The sequence below is a fragment of the Pipistrellus kuhlii genome, unplaced genomic scaffold (assembly GCF_014108245.1).
Source record: "Pipistrellus kuhlii isolate mPipKuh1 unplaced genomic scaffold, mPipKuh1.p scaffold_m20_p_1, whole genome shotgun sequence".
Classification (NCBI taxonomy): Eukaryota; Metazoa; Chordata; class Mammalia; order Chiroptera; family Vespertilionidae; genus Pipistrellus; species Pipistrellus kuhlii.
In genome coordinates this window covers 119,522,591-119,542,285 of record NW_023425404.1, presented here as the reverse complement: position 1 = coordinate 119,542,285, position 19,695 = coordinate 119,522,591, and the positions used below count along the sequence as shown (strand labels likewise).

The window sequence follows — 19,695 nt, the reverse complement described above, 5'->3', positions numbered from 1 at the left end:
TAAGATCTCCATCTGCACCTCAGTGATTCTCGACTCCTTTATTTCAACATTTAGCTTTAGGTTTAAAATATTTGCTAAGAGAAAGCAGAAAGGTGATTAACAGAAGTTCTTAAATGTGTGTCATAATTACACATTCGGTCAACAGAGGAAAAGGAAACTATACAGCATACGTTACAAAATGGTTATTTCGTGTCTCGCAAACATTCCAATAAACTCTCCATGTGGTATTATTCGACAGTAGAAAAGCAACAGAAAGGACCTCAAGAGCCAGCCCAGCTCCTTCAACGTCTTGCAGAGAACAGCGAGGAACCCCTCAGTGGCAGTCCGCCTGGGAATCTCAGCAAGGACACCTCCTGGTTTCTCCTGTGAAGAGACTGGCTATCCCTTCAAGATGCACCAGGAAGAGGGAGCTGCAGCTCACTGAGGGGCCCCGGAAGCTACTCCCACCCCCGCATAAATAAACCCTCGGGACTGCATGGAAGGCTCTGAAGAACCCCGTTTCCCAAAGGAACTAGCGTGGATGGCCTGGGATTCGCATGATCTCCTAGTGAGTAACTTCATGTGTTTGGGTGTAGTTACTTGTTAAACTTCTTTTGCTTAAATTAGCTAGAGCTACTAGGTTCTAGAAGAGCGTGGCCATACGTTAGACACTTTAGATGTTATTGGGTTGTTTTAAAATATTTTCACTTTATTTATTTTATATTATTATTATTCCAACAGATTAGGTGAAAGGCAGTGATCACTAACACAGAGTACAACAGAGCTAACAATCAGCCAGGCTGCTCCCCGGGACCAGGGCTGTCCGGCCTAAGGCGCTGACATGCATGTCGGTAGCTCATACACTGCTACCCTCATAGCACAGGCTGCGGGAGGAGTGAGTGGAACGACAGATGCTGCTGTACCCTTAGAAGCTATTTAATAAATATCATCAAAAAACAAAAGGGAAAAGAAGCCCTCTGGAGCACAATCACCTTAGGTCAATTGAATATTATCTAGTTTATTCAACCAAAAATTGAGAGAGAAGAAAAATATTAAACAAAAAAGAAAAAAAGCAGATCTTAACACTAGCAGTAAATAAATTTGTACAACGATTCAGTCTGTATAATATGATGAAATAAATCTACATCTTTTCTTATTTTGGTGCTTTGAATTATACATACAAACAACAATTACAGGGACTGGATCACGCAGCATGTAGGCCTGGGAAAAGGCTATCTGAAACCCTCGATGGCAAAATGTGAGTGTTACCACGGATTGCCCGAACTGATACAATATCCTAAGCAGAGGCCCACAGCTTTGAACAAATGATTCGCCTACGACTTTTTTTTTTTTTTTTTTTTTTAATGCAATCAAGCACCTGTGGCCAGTGAAGAGAAACAAAAACTGGCAGTTTGTTCATTTGGACATCAGACCTAGTTTCTTCTTAATTCCCATACTTGATTTCCCCCATCTTCCTTAAAATTCTTGGCATCCTTCATGCCTTCCTTACAGCTACCCAGATGCAATAAAGTCTTCTTCAAATGTACAGTATTTCTTACATTATAAGTTATATGCAATGTTCAGCATTATTTTTTTTTTTTTCACAGCACTAGAGAGACCCTGTTAAATAGGGAACATGAGTCTGAATGGCTTATTCACAAATGGGATCCAGATTCAGTGATTGGGAACGCAGACGCCACAGTGAGCTCCTCAGCAAAAGTGGCAAACGGTTTGCCTTCTGCCTTCAGAACGAACAGATATCCATCGGTTCTCGGTTTCATGATATACTCCTGCAGAAACGCACACGGAAGGGGCTGGAGGCACTCTTGCCTGGAGGCCTTTGAGCATGGAGCAGAGACTCTAACCCATGGCGGTGACCATACTGGAAGGGTGGTGAGGTCCAAAGGAGAGGCTGGACGGCGGGTGCATCGGCGTCGGAGTGGTCAGCATGTGGCTGGAGTGGCTGAAGGGCGAAATGTGGCTGAGGGAGGACATGTGTCTGGAGAGGGCGGCCGGGTTGAAGGAGCTGCTCTTGGGGAAGTCCTCCAGGGTGTCGTGTACCTTTTTGCACTTTTTGGATTTGCTAGACATTTTCCGGTTTCGGGTCTGGATGCCTTCCTTCTTCATAGTCAGGGGTCTGTTAATCTAAACAAAGATCAATTTTTTTTTTTTTTTTTACTTTGTTGCTGGCTCTGAAAAGGCACAGGCTCCTGCCCACTCCAACACAGGTCCCTCTGACCGCCCCGCTCAGGGCTCTGCTCTCCCGGGGCCCCTCCCTCCCGCCCCCTCCTGCCCCTTCCTGGGGACCCAAGGGCCCACGGCTAGGTCAGCGGCGGAGCTCTGACTGCCAGCCTCTATCAGTTTCCGAAACCAGGAGATCAAAGGAAAAAGGTGTTCCAAGCAGAGGTTATTAATCATGTTCATACCTATCGGTCATGTGGGGGAATCTGCCTACGGGAACTCTGCCTTCCCAAGGACCACATTCTAGAGACCTACCTAGTATGACTGTATTTCCCTAAAATATAATAACTTGTCTTACTTTGTTAGAATTTCCTGAGACTATTTCATCAGGATGGAGGCCGCTTCAAGGGGGAAATAACGCTGTCTCCTCTCCTGATCTCCGTGTTGGACTAAAAAGCACTGCCGAGGCGGCCAGAAGTGTTGATGTGCATCTGCTTCGGGAAACCATGACTACCCCAATTCGAAGTACATTTTGGCTGCCTCCCTCCTACCTGGCCTTTGGCAAGGAGAGGTGCTGTCAAATCTGCCCCGGGAATTTGTATGCTCTGGGGTCATATTTTAATACAACCTATCTTTTCAAAGGGTCATCCCTTGTCCCTCTTACAGCAACTGTAATGACTGAAAAATCACAATTTCTACCTAGTTCTGACTCTCCCCTTCTAACTAGACAAACAGCTAAACCACTTGGGGGATGCAAAGCACTGTCCTAGCATGAAAGTGCTCTCATCCTAAAAATCATAAACCAGGAAACTAAAGACAGAGACAAGCAACAACTCGAAAGATCGCAGGTCTTCAGCCTCTGAGACAGCATACCACCTCTCTCTTCTCCATAAGACTCATTGGTTTTCTTTTTTACAATAGATACATTTGCTTTGCAGGGGGGGGGAGGGGGGGGGAGGGCCTGAATCAAGAGAGGGGACATTACAAAGCCACAGAGACCACTCTCCATGAGGTGTCAGACAAATTAACCGCAGCAGCAGTCATCTGTCCTGTGCAGCAAACCACATCTGGCCGTGTTTCCAGGGAAATGTGGCAAAGCAACTCAAGGAGGGAATGTCAGGGTCTCGGTCATTCCTGACTCCTTGGGGGAAAAAACATCCTCAAGGGTGAGAGGGGGAAAAAGAAGTTTCTCATGGCTCTAGGATCTACCTGTTTGTTCCAAAAACAAACCAACAGCAGTTAAGGAAGAAAGAATTCAAACAGCCAAGAGGGACAGGCTGCTGACTGCGCTTCTGAGAGCAGCAAACACACAGCTTCCTGGAGCTGAGCTGGAAGAGGTCACGGGGGTGAGTGGGGTGGGAGGTGGGAAGTGGGGGGAGGGGGAGTCGGGGCAGGGACAGTGGGGGGTACAGAACCTCACACTGGAGCTGAGACCTGATTTCCCCTCGTGCCAGGAAGGCAGCGTAAGTGATGGCAGAAGAACTAAAAGGTCGTTGCCAAAAGAACATCTCTGGGTTCCTTCTAAGTTATAATCAAGGTAAAGGTGCTGCCTACAGAGGTGATAGGAATCTACTGTCACATCAAATCTTCCCCCAGATAATGTCCAGACACACAGCTCTTTGCCCGGATATCTAGATACACACACACACACACACACAGCCTGATATCTAAATATAATATCTGGTTACACCGATAGCCACACAAACCCAGATAACTAGTCCCAACACCACCTAGATTCACTGATACTGAGATAGGTAGTTATCGAAACACCCAGATAAGCAGAAAGGGAACTAACTTATGGCATACTTATGCAGGTATCTTGATGGGCAGAACCAACAACAAACCCAACGAGAATGTTAATGGATTAGTATCTCTCATTGTTAAATAAGCATAGATAGCCTCCTTTTGTGAATTCTTATTAAACCAGAGAAGACAGAAAAGCACTCTTACTGATGAGCAAGTTTCTCTCCCACAGGAGCCCACCCATGCAGTCATGAGCTAATTAAGAATAGGAGAAGGACGAGCGGTGAAGAGAGTTCCTGGACTTTTCTTTGATTTGATGAGAAATCCATAATATTCAGAAACATTTCTCTTAGGTTGGACTCAAGTAAGATCATATCTCATCATGGCTAAGGAGTCAAAGAAACTTAAACCTGGTTAATTTCCCATACTTCTGTGGAACTAGGGAAGATATATGCAAACACACACAATTCACTGCTTTGAATTGAACTCGGGTACATTCTAAAACGAGAAGGCATTGCATTTCCCCTGGTCCCCATCAGTTCTGATGCTCCCCAGGAAAGCCACCTGCTTCTCTGAAATCGGCCCTGCCTCTGCCACTTCCCCAGCCATCTTCCCTTGCACAAGTTACTTGCTTCTCTGAGTCATAATTTCTCTAAGTAAACCGGAAATAGAAATAATTTCTGCTCTGTCTACCTCATGAGACTATTTGAGGCTCCACAGCAATCAAATAATATGAAAAGTTCTTTGAAAATCATAAATTACAACCCCAAAATAATTTTATAGGCTGTGCTAATGACTGGATAACTCATAAACTCTAATGCCCCAAATCTTTCAGATTCTCATCACAAATCTGTTCTCTCCATTGCAGTGAGCAAGCAAATTCCCCTGATATCGGACATAACTTCAATGCTGATAAGTGTATGCAGACACAGTCCAGGGACCTGAGAAAGAAGAACAGACTCTAGGAAGACCTGAGTTCCATCAGTGCTGGGCTTGCTCGGGCCCGTAGCAAGAGGGTGACACTGAAGGCAGGGAGGTGAGTTTTGCAGGCTCTCTGGGAATCTCAGCAACTTATGCCCAAAAGGCAAAAAAAAAAAAGACAAGGGTGCTGGGGTCACCCTAAGAAGTTCTCCTGTGACTCAAAAAAATTTAACCAGAAATACTTCCTCCCCAATTCCTGGGTAAGAAGAGGTGACTGCCAGAATGGCCGTGAGCAAAAAGCTCTGCCTTTTCCCCCATTCAGCCCCAGACTTTGCCAAAGCCAAATAACACCTGACTTTGGGAAAATCTGATGGAGCCGAAGAAGGGCGTGACAGCAAGAGGGAAATGACAATTCTGTCTTTGGGACGAAGGCAAACTTCGGGCCTCACTAGGTCAAAGCCTTTTAGCCAGAGTTGTGTGTGTGTGTGGGGGGGGGGGGGGGGGGGGGGGGGAAGGCAAAAACACTGTGACATGGGAGGTTCCCAAATTAAAATGTTAGAACTGACAAAGCTAAACCCAGGTGACTGACTGACAATTATCATTCTGCTAACATGGTATATATCGATAGAAGGAGAAAAGCAGGATTTCTTTTCCCTAGTCTGGGTAAGGCTCTGGGATCCTCCCTCAACTTTCCTCAGTTCTTTGCTGATTAGGACAAAGCCCACAGATGAGATCTCTCAGACATTTCATCCCGTGTCTTCTACCCAGAGAATCCATTTAAAATTCACGGTGCAGGGTAAGCCAAGACTTGCCCCTCAGTAACTGGATCTCGGTCCTCTGCGCTTCAGAGATTTCTGTGCCATGCATTATAATCCTAGTTACTTTTTCCCTCTTTTTGCCAGAAACACAAACACAGAAAACATCAAAATATAAATCGTGACTTGTTTTTGTTTTCCAGAAGTTTAACCCAGACTCAAATCCACCACCCATGTTAGATTGCTCCATTATCTGCAGTGTTTCCTCATAGTCTCCACACGTACTAAGGGGGCTGGATTGCATGTCCTTAAACCCTTTGCTCTCTGAGGCTACGCTACAGAGCAGTTCCCTACACCGGTCCCGCTGCACTGATGATCGGAGGCTTGTTGTCTGGCCCAGAGGACGGCGTGCAGATGGACAAGGGGGGACCTGGGACGGGTGACGCTGAGCACTGGGCATCGTCAGCCAGGGAGACGGCGGTGGCTGGCTCCCGTGACACTTACATTGTGCAGCTTGTAGTAGAGCCCGCAGGCGTTGCAGACAGGGTCCCCGTTGGCATTCCTTCTCCAGAGCGTGGTAGTGGTGGTTTGACAGTTTGCACAGGACGTTCCTGCTCTTCTTGCTGCCGACTGGGGAGTGGGGGGGGGGGGGGGGGGGAGAAATCAAAACAAATGTTAAATGTGTTTTCAGAACTACAGAGACAGACTTAAAAAAATTATCATTGAAATCAAAACTAGCAAGTGGCCCACATGAAAGTAAGGAAGATCCCCAAAAGCAGCCTCAAAAAGAAAAATACAGAAGATCCACTGGCAGAGGAGCGTGCCAGCCTGCAGCCGCATGGTCAGAATTTGGCCTGCTGCGCTCCCGGGTAGGACTTGGGAGGATTGGGAAGCTGAAGCTATCCTGAGTCCGTTTCCCCCTCTCCCTTAGCACACAGAGTCCACCAGATGTTTCGTTTTTACGGGTGGCCACTCTGCATTAACCAGTAGCCTCCTTCGCCAGGCCTGCAAGAGGCCTTTTTCAAATGCAACCGCTCAGATACGACTTCTCAGTGAGGCGCCTGGCCATCACAGTGACTAAACAGCAAAGTAAGCACAGTCCCAAAGGCACCAAAAGCACTTCGCAGACCCCTGAGGAAACAAGGCTGGCTTATGGAGAGCAGAGTGCTAACGGAATGAGGATGCCTGTGCCTGGGTGAGCTTGCATCCATGGGTGCATAATTCAGGAAGCACCAAGCAGGACACCCGGTGCGAACAAGACCTCAGCAAATGTGCTGCAGCCCTACATTCACGCAGCCCGCGCTCAGCCTCTGTCACTCACGGTGACAGCCATCCTCGTCCTCTCTAGGCAGCTTCTAGTTAATGAGACAAACTGGAAAGAGGGGATTTGGTCTTCGACAGGAACGTGGCCCGTCCTCCTACTCTCATCTCATCCCACCTTCTGGAAATTAGGTATTTCCTATTTGCTGTTCACGGAGCACAATAGCTGCGGGTCAAATGTCAGCCTCAACTTGAATTTTAATTATTTGATTGTGTCACTGCCTTCATTTCTTTTAAAAGAGAAATTTATCTTGCACTTTCTTTTGGCACACATGTACAAGGGGGACTATTCTCCATGTCCATACTGTCAAAAAGAAAATTAAAACTCAAAAACATTTGGGGGGAAAATGGAGTTGGGTCACTTCTAACATTCACCTCTCAACTCCTCAGCCCTGTCCCCCACAACATAAAAAGAAAAAGTTAGCCACAAAATTATTCCTGCCCCTGAATTCAAAAATATTATGACAGGCAAGAGGAGGAGAAAGAATTCAGCTAGCTTGATTTAAAAAAAACAAATTTTTTTAATCTGGCATAGGTTTAGAAGCATAGGACAAAAGGGACAGAAATTGTGGCGTATTTTTCCATCAATATTTTTCAGAGATTTGAAGCTGCTGGGTATGGAAAACCCAGTGGCCATCTGAGTTAACCAGACTGCTTCCTTTCCTTTCAGAGCCACTAAACTGCCCCATAGACACGCTCCTCCCTCCTACAGGCTTAACTGGCAGAGCCTCTCTTTTTGCAGTAGTAGCACTTACTTTCTGCATTCTAAGGAACTGGGAATTAAAAACAGTCCTTACCTATCATAATCCAAAAGGTCCTACTTTTTGGAGGTCCGCTTTAAAAATAACTCAATACACCCTGCCTGCCTCTAACACCACCTGCCTTTATGAAACATGATACTTTAATATTCAAATAACTGGTTCTTCTGTAGTCTTAGAAAGGAAAAGAATACATTACATCAGTGTTTAATGATTTTGACAATTACATTATTATGTGATTATTATGATCTTCCTGTACTTTTTTTTCCCCCTTTAAAAGAAATACGCGGATATAGTAGACTGATATCTACTCAGGACCGGAATTCCCAGCCCAGCAACTTGGAATGTATCGCACAAGCACAACGGGCCAACTGGTAAAATCAGAGCACATTGGCAGTTTCATAAACAGGAGCAGACTCAGAAAGCGTGTCTGGTCTACGGACTTTCTGCGAATTTATGCAGAACTTCCCAAAGCCACACTGTTTGTTTGATTCACTAGCAGGAGACAAAGTACATTAATAAAGCAAGCTACTCCGCTGGTTGTCCGACCTACGAAAAGCCTGGCCCGGCAACACTGAGGAAAGAATTCTATGGCTCTTCCCTTCGGTCACTTCTCCCATTTCCTGAGTGAGTTTACTCAGTGTTAGATATGCATCTGACGGGGAGCTGGCTACACGTTGGGCTGGGTGGCCTCAGTGAATCTGCAACTGTGCAAAACATGAACATAACAATCTGGAGACACACAGCTGGAATGGAGGGTCAGGAAATATAGGAGAGAAGAAAAAGAAAGGTTCTAGGTACTCAGAAGTCAAATGCATCTAAGGGATAAAAAAAATTAAAAAAAAAATCCTGAATTTGCTCCGAGTGTCTGTTGGGACAGAGCATATGAATTCTATGGAACTAAAAATATAAAACCACCCGGAACAGATGAGTAAGACAGAAAAGATAGCTGAAAAAGTGACAGCCAATGAACTCTAGAATTAAAAGTAATTATTACTCAGAGTCTAGCGATTGCTTCTGAAAGGTGAATGGAGACAGTGTTATATAAAATGCAAGGAGAGCCTCCTGTGCAATCAGACAGAAGAAACCCCAAGAAAACGTCAAATGTACTCTGGCTCATCAATCCGCCCATAGCCTGAGACTTTACGTCCCCTTTTTCCTTCTTTATTTTTTTTACCTTAAGGAAAAAAACTCAATTGTAATAGTACCATGACTTATTTTTAACAAGAGGGTTTTGTTGTTAGTTTTTTCTTTTCTTTTTTTTCTTTTCTTTTTTTTTTTTTTTAATGAAGGCCAGGTTTTGAGTGATTCAGAACATTCTTTTGTGGTGTGATCATATTCATTCTGTGCTAACACCTCCAGCCATTTTTTTTTTTTTTTCCAAACACGTCTTGTTCTGATCCGTTCAAACATCTTGACGTTTAGGTTAGGGAAGCTGAGTTGTTGTTTATGAGTTATCTCCAGTGCTCAGATATCCGGCAGCTTTTTCCTAGGAAGTTAGCTTTGCACATGAGAGAAAGGAAAAAAAAAAAAAACTACATGGGGACCAGGAGGTTGAGAAAGTTGGAGAAAGGGGCAAAGATCAGAAAGAATAAAGCTTAGAGACTAAGGATTGCCAAAAATTAGTCACGTGGGCACTTCCATCCCTAGAAAGTTTTTCCTTCTTCTGAAGAGGATGTGAAAGGTGTTGAATTGCACTAAAATCTGATGGGAAAGATGCATAATTCTTTTTTTTTTTTTTTTTTAATAGAAAGGATTTAGATTTTTTTTTTTCCCTCTTAAAATTTGATGGATGCTTCTTCAACATTAATTTGCATGGGGAAAACCCCTTCCTCCCCACTCTACATGGTGAATGTCATCACCACAAAAAATATTTTGATTTCTCGACTGTGGTTGTAAAGTTATGCTTTGCCAAGTGTGCTTTTATTTGTCTGTTACATGCACTTGCTATTCAAGCCGGCCTGAGGTTCTGAGGACAAGTTGACAAATGAATTTCTGCTAGTTTCCTAACAAATGCTTGATAGCGCCAGGTTTTCTCCCGTGTTTGTAAAGGGTTAAGAAGTTTAAGAAAGAAAAAAGGGGGGGAATAAAAACTAGCACCCTAGTGATCGTAGTTCAATTGGGGGGGGTGGGGGGGTTTAAGACCAAATGCTGGGTGACACCAAGAGGCAATCTGGGAATCACACAATTTTCCCCACAGGAATTACGTGTGGAAAGTCCTCACTTTCTAAGATGAAAAACTCCACTGCATACAATGTCTTCGGCTTGTGAAATCCTGTTAACTGGCCCCATTAATCACTGGCACAGGAGATTTCACCCAGCACTGAGGCTGTGACCACTTCTACCACCTCAGGACCAAGTTCTAGGGGGTGCCTGGGACATTCTGTTCTCATCCGAGGTTTCTCCATCTGTCAGTCATTATCAAGGCATCTTAAGTCAGTGGTCCTGATCCTGTTCAAGCACTCCTTCTATTAGCGGATATGTTTCAGATTTGATAACCAAAAAATCAACACCCTTAACAATTTGGTAAGTGGCTGGAGAGGAGAATAAGAGAGAAAGCTTTTCTGTGCATCTAATTTGAAAAACGAAAGGGGGTGAGGGGGATACTACCCCGAGCAAGCTGACATGATTTGGAGCTGTCCTGCCAATTTCCTGCAGAAAGCTCTCCTTCCGGGAGAGAGGAAATTAAGAACACCAACTAGTTAGTATTGGATCAATGCTTCTCAAAGACCACTCACCAGCCTTCGCTTGGGCTTGATCAGGGGTCGATTCTGCCCATTCATCTTGTGGTAGAGCCCACAGGCGTTGCACAGGTAGTGCCCAGTGCCATCGCGTCGCCACAGTGGGGTAGAGGTCGCCCCGCAGTTCACACACTCCCTGCCTTCTAGAAACAAGATCACACATAAGTCACTTATGGAAGGAAAAAAACGCAGAAACGCTGATAGCGCACAGAATTAGAGAATGACAGTCAAACAGAGAAGTTTTTTCTCTCTTCTCCCTCTTTTAGGGAACTTTCCCACCCCCATCTCCCTTGAAGGCGGCTGCCATGCTGTAAAGAATTCTTGAATGGCCAGCTCCTGGCCTAACCCATAGGCATAGAAGCGGCCCATGAATATATTGCAGCAGAACCTCGTTCTGGGCCAGATCAATGCTGAGGACCGAGGCAAATTTCAACTTGAAAGAGTTCCCTCAGAAAATTCGGAGCCACCAGACACCCAAAAGCAAACATTCCATTCATTTCCCTTAAAGGAAAACAAAAGTGACCCACTCTCATCAATAAGTCTGTCTATACAGATTGATTAAGTCATAAAGATTAGGATGGGGAGAAAGGGAAGATTGAATCAATGGCAAGATAGGTAAACAGATAGTAAATAGATGAATAGATTGATCAATTGGCTGACTGATTTTAGTGGCCAGGGCTTTTGATTTTACTTCCCATAAAACTGTACATGTCCCTGGCTGCCAAGCAACAGATGAAAACCCAGCAGGTCCCACTCATTTCCACATCTTTTTTTCCTCTAGAAAAGGCCAAGGTTTTGCACAGTTTCCCAGATACTGTGACAAGGACTGAAGTGCCATCTTTGGGCAAGGGAGCTGGAGGGGAGGGGAGGGAAAGGGCCAGGAGAGGGGCAGAGTGTGAGGCAGGAGATCAGAGCAGGCCAGTTAGAGAAAGGGTTTGGGGAGCTCTTGGTCAGCTCATTAACTGGGGCCTGCCCGCGTTGCTCTTTCTCCAAAAAAAAACAAACAAACAAAATCAACAAAAACCGGCCAGGCAAGGTTCGGCAGCATTCACTCAGGGGCAGAAGAATGAGCCAGACCTACCTCCGGAGGGAAAGCTCCTGGGGAGAATCCCTCAAAACAACATCTCAGGACCCGGGGAGTTGGCTTACTGAATGCTTTTCAACTTTCGCAGGAGGAGGACTGTTTCTGTGTGAACTTGTCTGGTTGTTGGGGGCTGCCCTGAGAAGGGACCCCAAAGGAAGGAACCCCGCCTCTATCCCGCGGGGGGCTGCTCTCAATCCTGCAGGAGCCAGGGGCTTTGCCAGAGTGAGGATGACTTTGCTCTCTTTGGGGTACTGGGAGGGAGGCGTTGGGGGATGGGCAAAAGAGAGATGAGCTGCTGAAGGTTGTTTTAGGAGATTAACCAGCTAACTCAAAACTACTAGGAAGACAGGCTGGGCTGAGAGAGGAAAACCCAGCAGAGGGATGGGGAATCTTGACTCCTCGCTGGGAGGGCAAGACTGGCCTGGGGATGGGGCCTGTGCTGCCTCCAGAGACCCCAGACCAAGTAGGAGGGAATCAGAGAGCTTACACCTGTGACCCATGCTTTTCCCCAGAGCTGAATTGGAAGAAGGAAAAGAACGTTTAGGAAATGCAAAAGGGTTTTGTCTGCTTTCACTTTGGAGTCCATGCCAGTATGGAGTTGTTTTTGTTCACTTTCCTTTTCCACAAAATAATGAAATGTGTGTCAAGGAGTTAAGAGAGATCTTATTGTTATTTCTCTTGTTCCAAATTCAAAACACCGCTCCTATCTCAGGGTCTCCACAGATTCTTCCAAGAACCCCCGTGATTATCTACCTAAGCGCAGTCCTGGTGTGCCAGGAGCACTTTCAAGGGGCCCAATAGCCTCCATCAGTCCTCAAAAAAGGCTTTGGACTGAACTGCATCCAGACACCTTTCAGGGGGTCCAAGCCTGCGGGCAGTAGCCGCTGGATGTGGGGGAGGCAGGGAGGAAAAAGGAAGGGGCTCGTGGGTAAGGAGTGCCAGAGGCTGCCAGAGCCAGGAGGCCGGTAAGCCCTGCAGGCTCCGTGCCCCGAGTGGGCACTGGGTCAGTCCCATCCGGGGACAGGGATGCTGGCCTGGCCTGGCTGGGGCTGCCTGCTCTCCATCCTGCCAAGACAGGGGCCGCTCAGGCTCCCAGCCATTTTGTCCCTTTCCTACTTGGCCGCTGGCAGAGCTGGCGTGAGGTTTCTCTGGCTCCCTGCTCCTAAGCACCCTGGGCTGGGGGATCTCCCAGCCTGACTAGAGAGTCTGACTTCCTTTCCTTTGTCAGGCGGTGGGGAGGATGACAGCTTCCTTTTCAGAGGGACCTGAAGAGTTAGCAGCGGCTGCCTCCTCAGCAAAGCACTGACTGCTCAGTAGAGCAATTTTCTGTCTTGATTCACTCCGCAAGTTTGCGATTGACTCGCGTGGGTTTTACTTATTTTTTTTTTCTTTCCTCCTTGTTGCCTCTAGTCCGTGACTTCCACAAACAACCAATTTTCCTAGTGGAGGCCCTGACTGTCTCCTGCTTTCTCTCTCTCCCTCCCCTCACTCACTGGCTGGTGTGAGCAACTCACACAGACACCTCTGTCTTAGGTGACAAGAACCACAAAGCTGCGTGGCCTCTTGACATTCAACAGCCATTTTCAAACACCCCTTCGGCCCCGACTGAAATCCAGAAACTGGGCTGAGGACGGGGTTGGGAGCAGGGGTGGCGATTGTGAAGAGGAAGGTGAAGTGGGATGCCCACAGGAGGTGGGGAGCTAAGAAGTGGCCATCTGCAGAAAGGCTTTGTCTTTTGTCAGCGCCAGCCCTCATTAGAAAAGCAATAGGTGCCCTAACCACAGCTCAACGGTCTCGAAATGCGACAACCCTCTCTTCTCGATCTCCTCCTTGGTAAGTGCAAAGAAGAGTTTTTGTGTGTTTAAAAAAAAAAAAAAAAAAGAGCAACCACTAAAACCAAAAGAATCCCCCTTCTCAAGAATGCCCACCACTTCCACCGCCTTTACACAGAAAATGTCTAGAAACTTCCCCTCCCCGATCCCACACTCCCAAAAGTCCCAGCTCCCTCGATGCCCAGGTGTGCTAACCTTGCTTTTTTGTGCTTTTTTTCTGTTTTAACTGTGAGAAAGGAATAAAAGGAGGAAGTAAAAAGCCAAATTTCAATCAGCTCCTTATCTCTCCCCCTACACACACACACACAAAATAAAACAGGTATACAGGTACCCCTGATTCTGGTTTAGAGAAACCACAGCTCTCCCCACCTCCCTAATGCTCATGTTCATGTTCAGAGCCTTAAGGAAAAAGATGAGAGAAAGAAAAAGACTAAACGGAGAGGCAAAGGTATGCACAACCCAGGGTGAGAAATCAGACATGGGAATGAGGGCAGAGAAACCAGAGGCTTCTGGAAAAAGTACTCTGTCCCCTCCCCCCACACACAAACCACCGCAGGGGCCTCAGATACCACGATCTTCCCCCAAAACTTTTAGCCCTACCAGAAAAGAGAACTTAAAAACCAAAATCCCATCGCTACCTCAAAAGGCACAGGTCTGCTTTCTTTGCAATCAGACCTCAAGCCTTTGATCTGTTCCCAAGTTTTCCACAGAAAACTGCACCCATTTCTCTCAAACCCCCCACTCAGCGCCAAGCCCAGCCCCTGACCAGGGAGCCAGGCTGCTCTCCTGACCCACTCTCCCTCTCGCTTTCTCTCTGACTCCACCAGCAGCCTACCTCCCTCTCCCTCTGCCGGCTTTCATGTACTGAACATGCAGGTCTGAGTTTTTCTGTCAGCCTAACCGCATCCGGACTCTATTAAAGTTCCTGGCTCGGGATAAACAATGCAACTGTCGCGTGCAGCAGTCTGAAAATAATTGGATTAGCAAAAACATATCAACTAAAAAGAGACAGTCCTGCCCAGGCAGTGGGAGTGAATGTCACCCTGGAAAAAACCCGGAGAACTGATCTCCTGGTCACTGGGTGCCCAGAGCCCTCCCTCTCAAGTTTTCTTTCTAAACCGGGGTTTTGCCAGCTCTGCTTCAAGACTGCTCATCTCGCCCATAAAAAAAACAAGTGGTTTTCACCACTTCTCTGTATATAGAAACTCCACAGATGGAGGACAGAGGCAAGACGGTAGGAATGGACCGGGACACTCACCCCCCCCTGAAATGGACACACCCACCACAGAACAGTCTTCACAGAAGCATCTCTAAAAACATAACTGACTCTCATGTCAGCGAATCCCAAACTTTCTGATTCAACTGCTTTGGTTAGAAATAAAATTGGTGGTGGATTCTCTTTTATTATTATTATTATTATTATTATTATTATTATTATTTTGTGTGGGTTGGGAGGTGGTGGACATTAATGCAAGTGAACAAATAAACAGTGCGCTGGTAAGACAGGGTGTGTGCTCTTTGGAGAGAGGATGAGCGGAGGAAGCACAGACACACACCTGGGATCTGTTGCAGTCCTTCCTTCCCGCCTCCTCTGGCTTCAGGTCCACCGAGCGCTATGTCCTGAGACACTTTCCTGTCCTTGCCCCTGCCCTGGCTACTTCTGATTTACATGCAGCCGCTTCCCTAGGACACAGCCTGCCTTGCTGTCCCCAAAGTTACCACGAGAACCCTTATTTCCACACAAAGAATATGGGGGCTGCTCGTGCAATGTCACGCCCAGTGCAAAAAAAAAAAAAGATGTATACATTTTATTTACACACGTCTGTGTAAAGGACCGTCCTCTGTTGACTGAATGACCCCGGGAGAGCAGGGCGGGGAGGAACAGTCAAAGAACTCAGAGGCCAGGAAGGGTCAGAGGAGGGACCTGTGTTTGTTTAGGTTTCAGGAGGTTTCATTTTAGCATTAAACACTCAGGAGTTATTCCCTCGCCTCCCATTTGGTCTTGGAAACTGACGGAAGGTTACAGGCAGAGCCCATAACCCCCCCACCCCTCAGCAGACAGGCAGGCAGGGGGAGGGTTTGCGTTTGTGTTTGTCTCTTTCCTTTCTCCCCGTTGGGGGTTTAATTGGATCCCACTGCCTCGCTGCCCTGAAGACTGGACTGAGAGGGGACACACCTTACTCTTTGCGGCTGTTAGAATGGAAAGAAATCAAATCTGAGGGGTCTGGAGCCGCACCGGGTGGAGCCAGGCTGGGCTCTCCTTTCCGGATCCTGGATTTAGGAGAAGGAAGAGAAGAAGAGGAGGAGGAGGAGCAGCCCCGGGGCAGAGCAGGCGCCTACCTGTGCTGGATCTCGCCTTGGGCCTCGACTTGCACCCAAAGCCGGTGGGAGAGCCCCCCAGCAGGGTGCTCGGAGGGAAGAGTCCGGAGCTGTATTCTGGGACGTAGGGCGGGTAGGTGGTGATGGGGTGATGCGCCGAAGAGGCCGCCCCTCCCAGGGTGGTCATGCTGCCCCTCGAGTGTGAAGACTCCAGCTTCATGCTGTCGGGCAGCGGCACCTGGTACTTGATACACTCCTTCTCATCCTGCCGGCCCGAGCCCGCCGAGCCGGGCGTGGATAGGGACGGGTCCGGGGAGACGTCCTTCGGCGGGGTGGGCGGGAAAGTGAAGAGGTGCGGGCTGGAGTGGCCCGCCGACAGGGAGGAGGACGAGGCCGGGGGATAGACCGAGAGAGGCCCCGGAGAGCCGTGGTGGATGGACGTCTTGGAGAAGGGGCTGAGGTTCCAGGGCGAAGCGGTGTGGTGGCTGCCCAGGGCTTTGCCACCGTCCAGCCAGGGCAGGGATCCGTGCAGCAGCGGTGGGCGACACACCTGGCTCCCTGCGGGGAAAGGGCAGAAGACAGAAAGGCTGGTGAGAAGAGCCCAGAGGCCCTCAGATTCCCCGCCTGCCCCAGTCTCCCTGACAGGAAAATCCCAAACACAGTACCTCATCCCTCCTTCCCACACCAGTGTCCCATCAGCGCCCGAAGAATGAAGGGCCTGGGCCTGACATCCAAGAGGTGCTGAGATGGAGTGAAGAAGGGCCCCTTGGCTTATTGGACTCTCCAGATACACTTTCTAAATCACATCCCCTGAGGTCCCTCTCTAGAAACCTGACTTGATTTATTGGCTTCCTTCACTGGCCGGGGTCCCCCATCCTAGACCTAATCCCAGCCAGCCTGATAAGAGTCAGCTGTGAGTGATGAGGCCTGAAGGGGTGAGCCTGGCTCGGAGCACTCAACACCAGGAAAGTCCACCAGCAGCAGTGCCCAGCTCCCCGTGCCCAGAGCAGGAGGGAAAGGGCTGGGGAGAGAGGTGAGGGGAGCTTCTTAGGGTAACCCTTACTTCAGTGCTGGCTCATAATTGGCAAGGCCTGATATGGGATTTGCAAGGAAATGGTAACTGTTCAGACTGCTGGAGAAAGTTCTCAAGACTGTACCCTGGGACGCCATTCCCACCCTCCCCAGTAGAAGAAAATAAATTAAGGCCCAGATGCCCTCCAAGTTGTCCTTCCCCCGGTGTGATATGTGAGTTTTCCACCTGAGCTCCCGATACACACAAGTCCAGTGCATGTGTATGTTTCACTCACCCAGGGCTGAAGGTAGCCATGACCCAAGACAAGTCCATACATACACCCTGAGAGGGGGAAGTCTAAACTGCAAGTTCAAATCCACACACACGCACCTTGATCTTTTAATCCAGTGCCTGCCTCAGCGTTTGACGTTCTATTTCAACCATTAAGAACAATACTGAAACTAAAATCTTAAGAGAGAGAGGAAGGGGAGGAGAGAGGAGGGGAAGGAGAGTTCTCTGAACACCAAGGGTCAAGATTCAGATTATGCAGGAAGTAGTATAGTAAATAATGTGAAGCCTGCATCCACGCATTTCCACTTAACTGCTGATCTGCGAAGAACGAGGGCAAAGAGCGCCCCATCCGCAGGAACAATTGTTGAAACGGGTGACAGCAGGGGGAGGACGCCTGCTGCCGGAGGGGCTCTGTCATCTCAGCCAACTGGGGCGCTGAGAGCGCCTCACGCTTTAAAACTTTGCTATTTCTTCTTTTAAAAACACTCTTGCTGCTGGGAAGCGTTAGCGCCCCCCCCCCCCCCCCTCCCCAGCTACACAGGACTGGGTTTCTTTTTAGCATTTCAGAACTCCCAAACTTCTTCTCAAGGTGAAAGAGAAAGGAAAAACAAAGTTAAGGCCACTGAAATCGCTCCTCCATAAAAAAATAAAATAAAATAAACCCTGGTGGATCCTCCACCTCCTTTGGGAGCCTCCTGGACTGTTGTAGGCCCCGGGCAGGCGGTAAGGCCAGCGTTGCGGGGAGCAGCAAGGAGGCAACCTTACAAGCGAAGCCGCAGGAAAATTCTGTGCAGCCGGGAACCTAGGAAACTGCCAATGCCTCCTCCACCTTAGGAGAGTCGTCATTCCACCAAAACGCCTTGAAGCGCCAGAACCCCATTCCTCCGAGCCCGGGCGCAGCTAGACCTGCCTAGAAACCTAAGGTTCGAGCTTTGCGGGAACCGTCAGAATCTGGGATGTGGAGAAAGGCGGCTCTCGGGCCTTTCGGGAAATGTGTTCGCTGGCAGAAGGAGCTCCGAGATACCTGGAGGAGCGAAGCCCTTGGGAAGAACCGAGTCTGCGCCGTTTGGAGCCAGCGCCGGGGGCCGGCGGGGAGCCGCGCCGCGGAGGCAGAGCCTGGCCCCGGGCGCCTGGGCCCTCCGAGGCCCCCGACCCGCGGCCCCGCGCCGGCCAGGTGCGCGCCAAGCCCCGGGTCTCCAGCCGCGGAGAGGCGCCTGAAGGACTGCGGTGCAAACACACTCTCCAGACGGTCGAGGCGGCTTCCTCGCCCATTTCCGGGCCCCAGGTTTTTTAAAAATGAAGCACTCACAGCGCTTGGAGCTTTGGCAATGTCTCCCCAGCCCTGGTCCCTCCCGGCCTCCCCCCGACCCCTGGGGCAGCGGGTTCTCCGCGCCCAGGGTGGACTCACCGTGGTGGGTCGGAGGGTACCTCTGCACCGTGGCCCTCACCGAGTTTCCGTAGTAGGACGGGACGTGGTTGCCCTGGCCGTCGATGTTAAAAAGTACATCCACCTCCTCCGGCAGAGGGTACTGCGCCGGGTCCATGTAGGAGTGGCCGAGGCCCGGGTGGTGCGTGTCGGGGTGCTGCCCGTTGAGGACCGCGGGGTGGTGGTGGCTCACCCAGCGCGGCTGGTCTGCCGTCACCTCCATGGCCCCCGGCTGCGCTCGCGCCCTCTCGCTGGGCCCGGAACCCGCGGGTGGAGAGGGAGGGCGGTCGGTGGGTGGGGGCTGCGAGGATCTGCAGGTGAGCTTGCCGTCGGAGGAGCGGGGGCCGTTTAATGATTTTCTCTCAGTATGGGAATGGGAAAGGTGGGAAGGAAAGGTGAGCAAGATATATATCTTGGAGTGGTAGTTTAGCAAAGAAAAGAGGAAGAAAAAAGAAATAAAAATTTAAAAGTACAGGTACAGCAGGATAAAGGCAAATGGGGGCGAGGACGGCTGGAATTCTGCAAGGGAGGCTCTTCCTCAGCGGCTCCGAAGCGGAGGCCCTCCTCGGTCAACCTGCAAAAGAGAGAAGGGGAGACCTGGGTGAGCCCCTGAGTTCTTTGGCACCTGAGTTTATGAAGTGGCACCACCTGCCCTGGAGCCGCCGGCCCGCGCCCCGGGACACGCGCACACACGCGCGCACCTCCCACGGAGCCGGGAAAACCCGGACGCAGCCCGGGAGGGAAAGGCTCCCACAGGTCATCCCCACAGCCCGGCTCTCCCGGGAGGGAGCCCGGGAGGGAGCCTGAGTGAGCCCTTCCAACCCGGACCACACTCCCTCCCTCCTCCCTCCGGGGGACATCGGTCCCAGGACCTTTCTTCCAGCCTCTAGAAACTCTCCCAAAGAAGAGGGTTGAGTTTTAAATGTTGTACAGGTTTTTCTTCCCAAATGCAGAGGAGGGAAAAAAATTAAACTTAAGAAAAAGAAAGGAAAAAAAAGTCGCCGGTACCAACCTGGTTAGCGAGGAGCAGGGAGGAGGAGGAGGAGGCGTGTGACCTGAAGAGCAGAGCAGAGTGCTCCGTCAGATTGCGTGGCTGGTTCTGTCCTGCGCCCTCTCCGTCTCTCTCTTTTCCTGTCTCTCTCCCTCTCTCAGTATTTTTTTTTTTTTTTTTTTTTTTACAGGGAATGCATTCTTTCTGAAAGTATCAAGACGGCGCCAGGCAGCTCAGTGTTCGCAGACAGCTGTGGCGCGACGCAACTTAAGGAGGTTCTAGTGTCATCTGCGAGAGAGGGAGGAGCCTGGCGCTGGCGAGGAGGGGACAGCCTCCCCCGCG

The 19,695-nt window shown here is 49.2% G+C and overlaps 1 protein-coding gene across 8 annotated transcripts; it reads right to left on the bottom strand.

Annotated features, from left to right (window-relative positions):
- Positions 1-1,319: 1,319 nt before the first annotated feature.
- GATA3 (GATA binding protein 3) lies at positions 1,320-19,105 on the bottom strand. 8 transcript variants are annotated; one of them, XM_036407675.2, is made up of 6 exons: positions 18,345-19,093; positions 15,655-16,191; positions 10,396-10,538; positions 8,207-8,280; positions 6,084-6,209; positions 1,320-2,116 (listed from the first exon to the last, which is right to left on the bottom strand). In XM_036407675.2, the coding sequence occupies exons 1-6, from the start codon at positions 18,583-18,585 to the stop codon at positions 1,840-1,842; spliced, it is 1,398 nt and encodes a 465-aa protein (XP_036263568.1). In that variant the 5' UTR covers positions 18,586-19,093; the 3' UTR covers positions 1,320-1,839. The 8 variants fall into 8 exon arrangements, with proteins under 8 accessions (XP_036263568.1, XP_036263558.1, XP_036263584.1 ...); XM_036407665.2 differs by having other exon boundaries at positions 10,396-10,541; positions 18,345-19,092; XM_036407710.2 differs by having other exon boundaries at positions 2,075-2,116; positions 8,211-8,280; positions 10,396-10,541; positions 18,345-19,105.
- Positions 19,106-19,695: the final 590 nt, after the last annotated feature.

Bases quoted from the DNA above. Each gene is read 5' to 3' on its own strand.
- GATA3 (XM_036407665.2), bottom strand. From the start codon at position 18,585: ATGGAGGTGACGGCAGACCAGCCGCGCTGGGTGAGCCACCACCACCCC. The intron at 10,542-15,654 runs GTAGGCGCCTGC...TCTTGTTTCTAG, and splicing joins CAAGGCGAGATCCAGCACAG to AAGGCAGGGAGTGTGTGAAC. The intron at 2,117-6,083 runs GTAAGTGTCACG...TTAGATTAACAG, and splicing joins TCTACTACAAGCTGCACAAT to ACCCCTGACTATGAAGAAGG.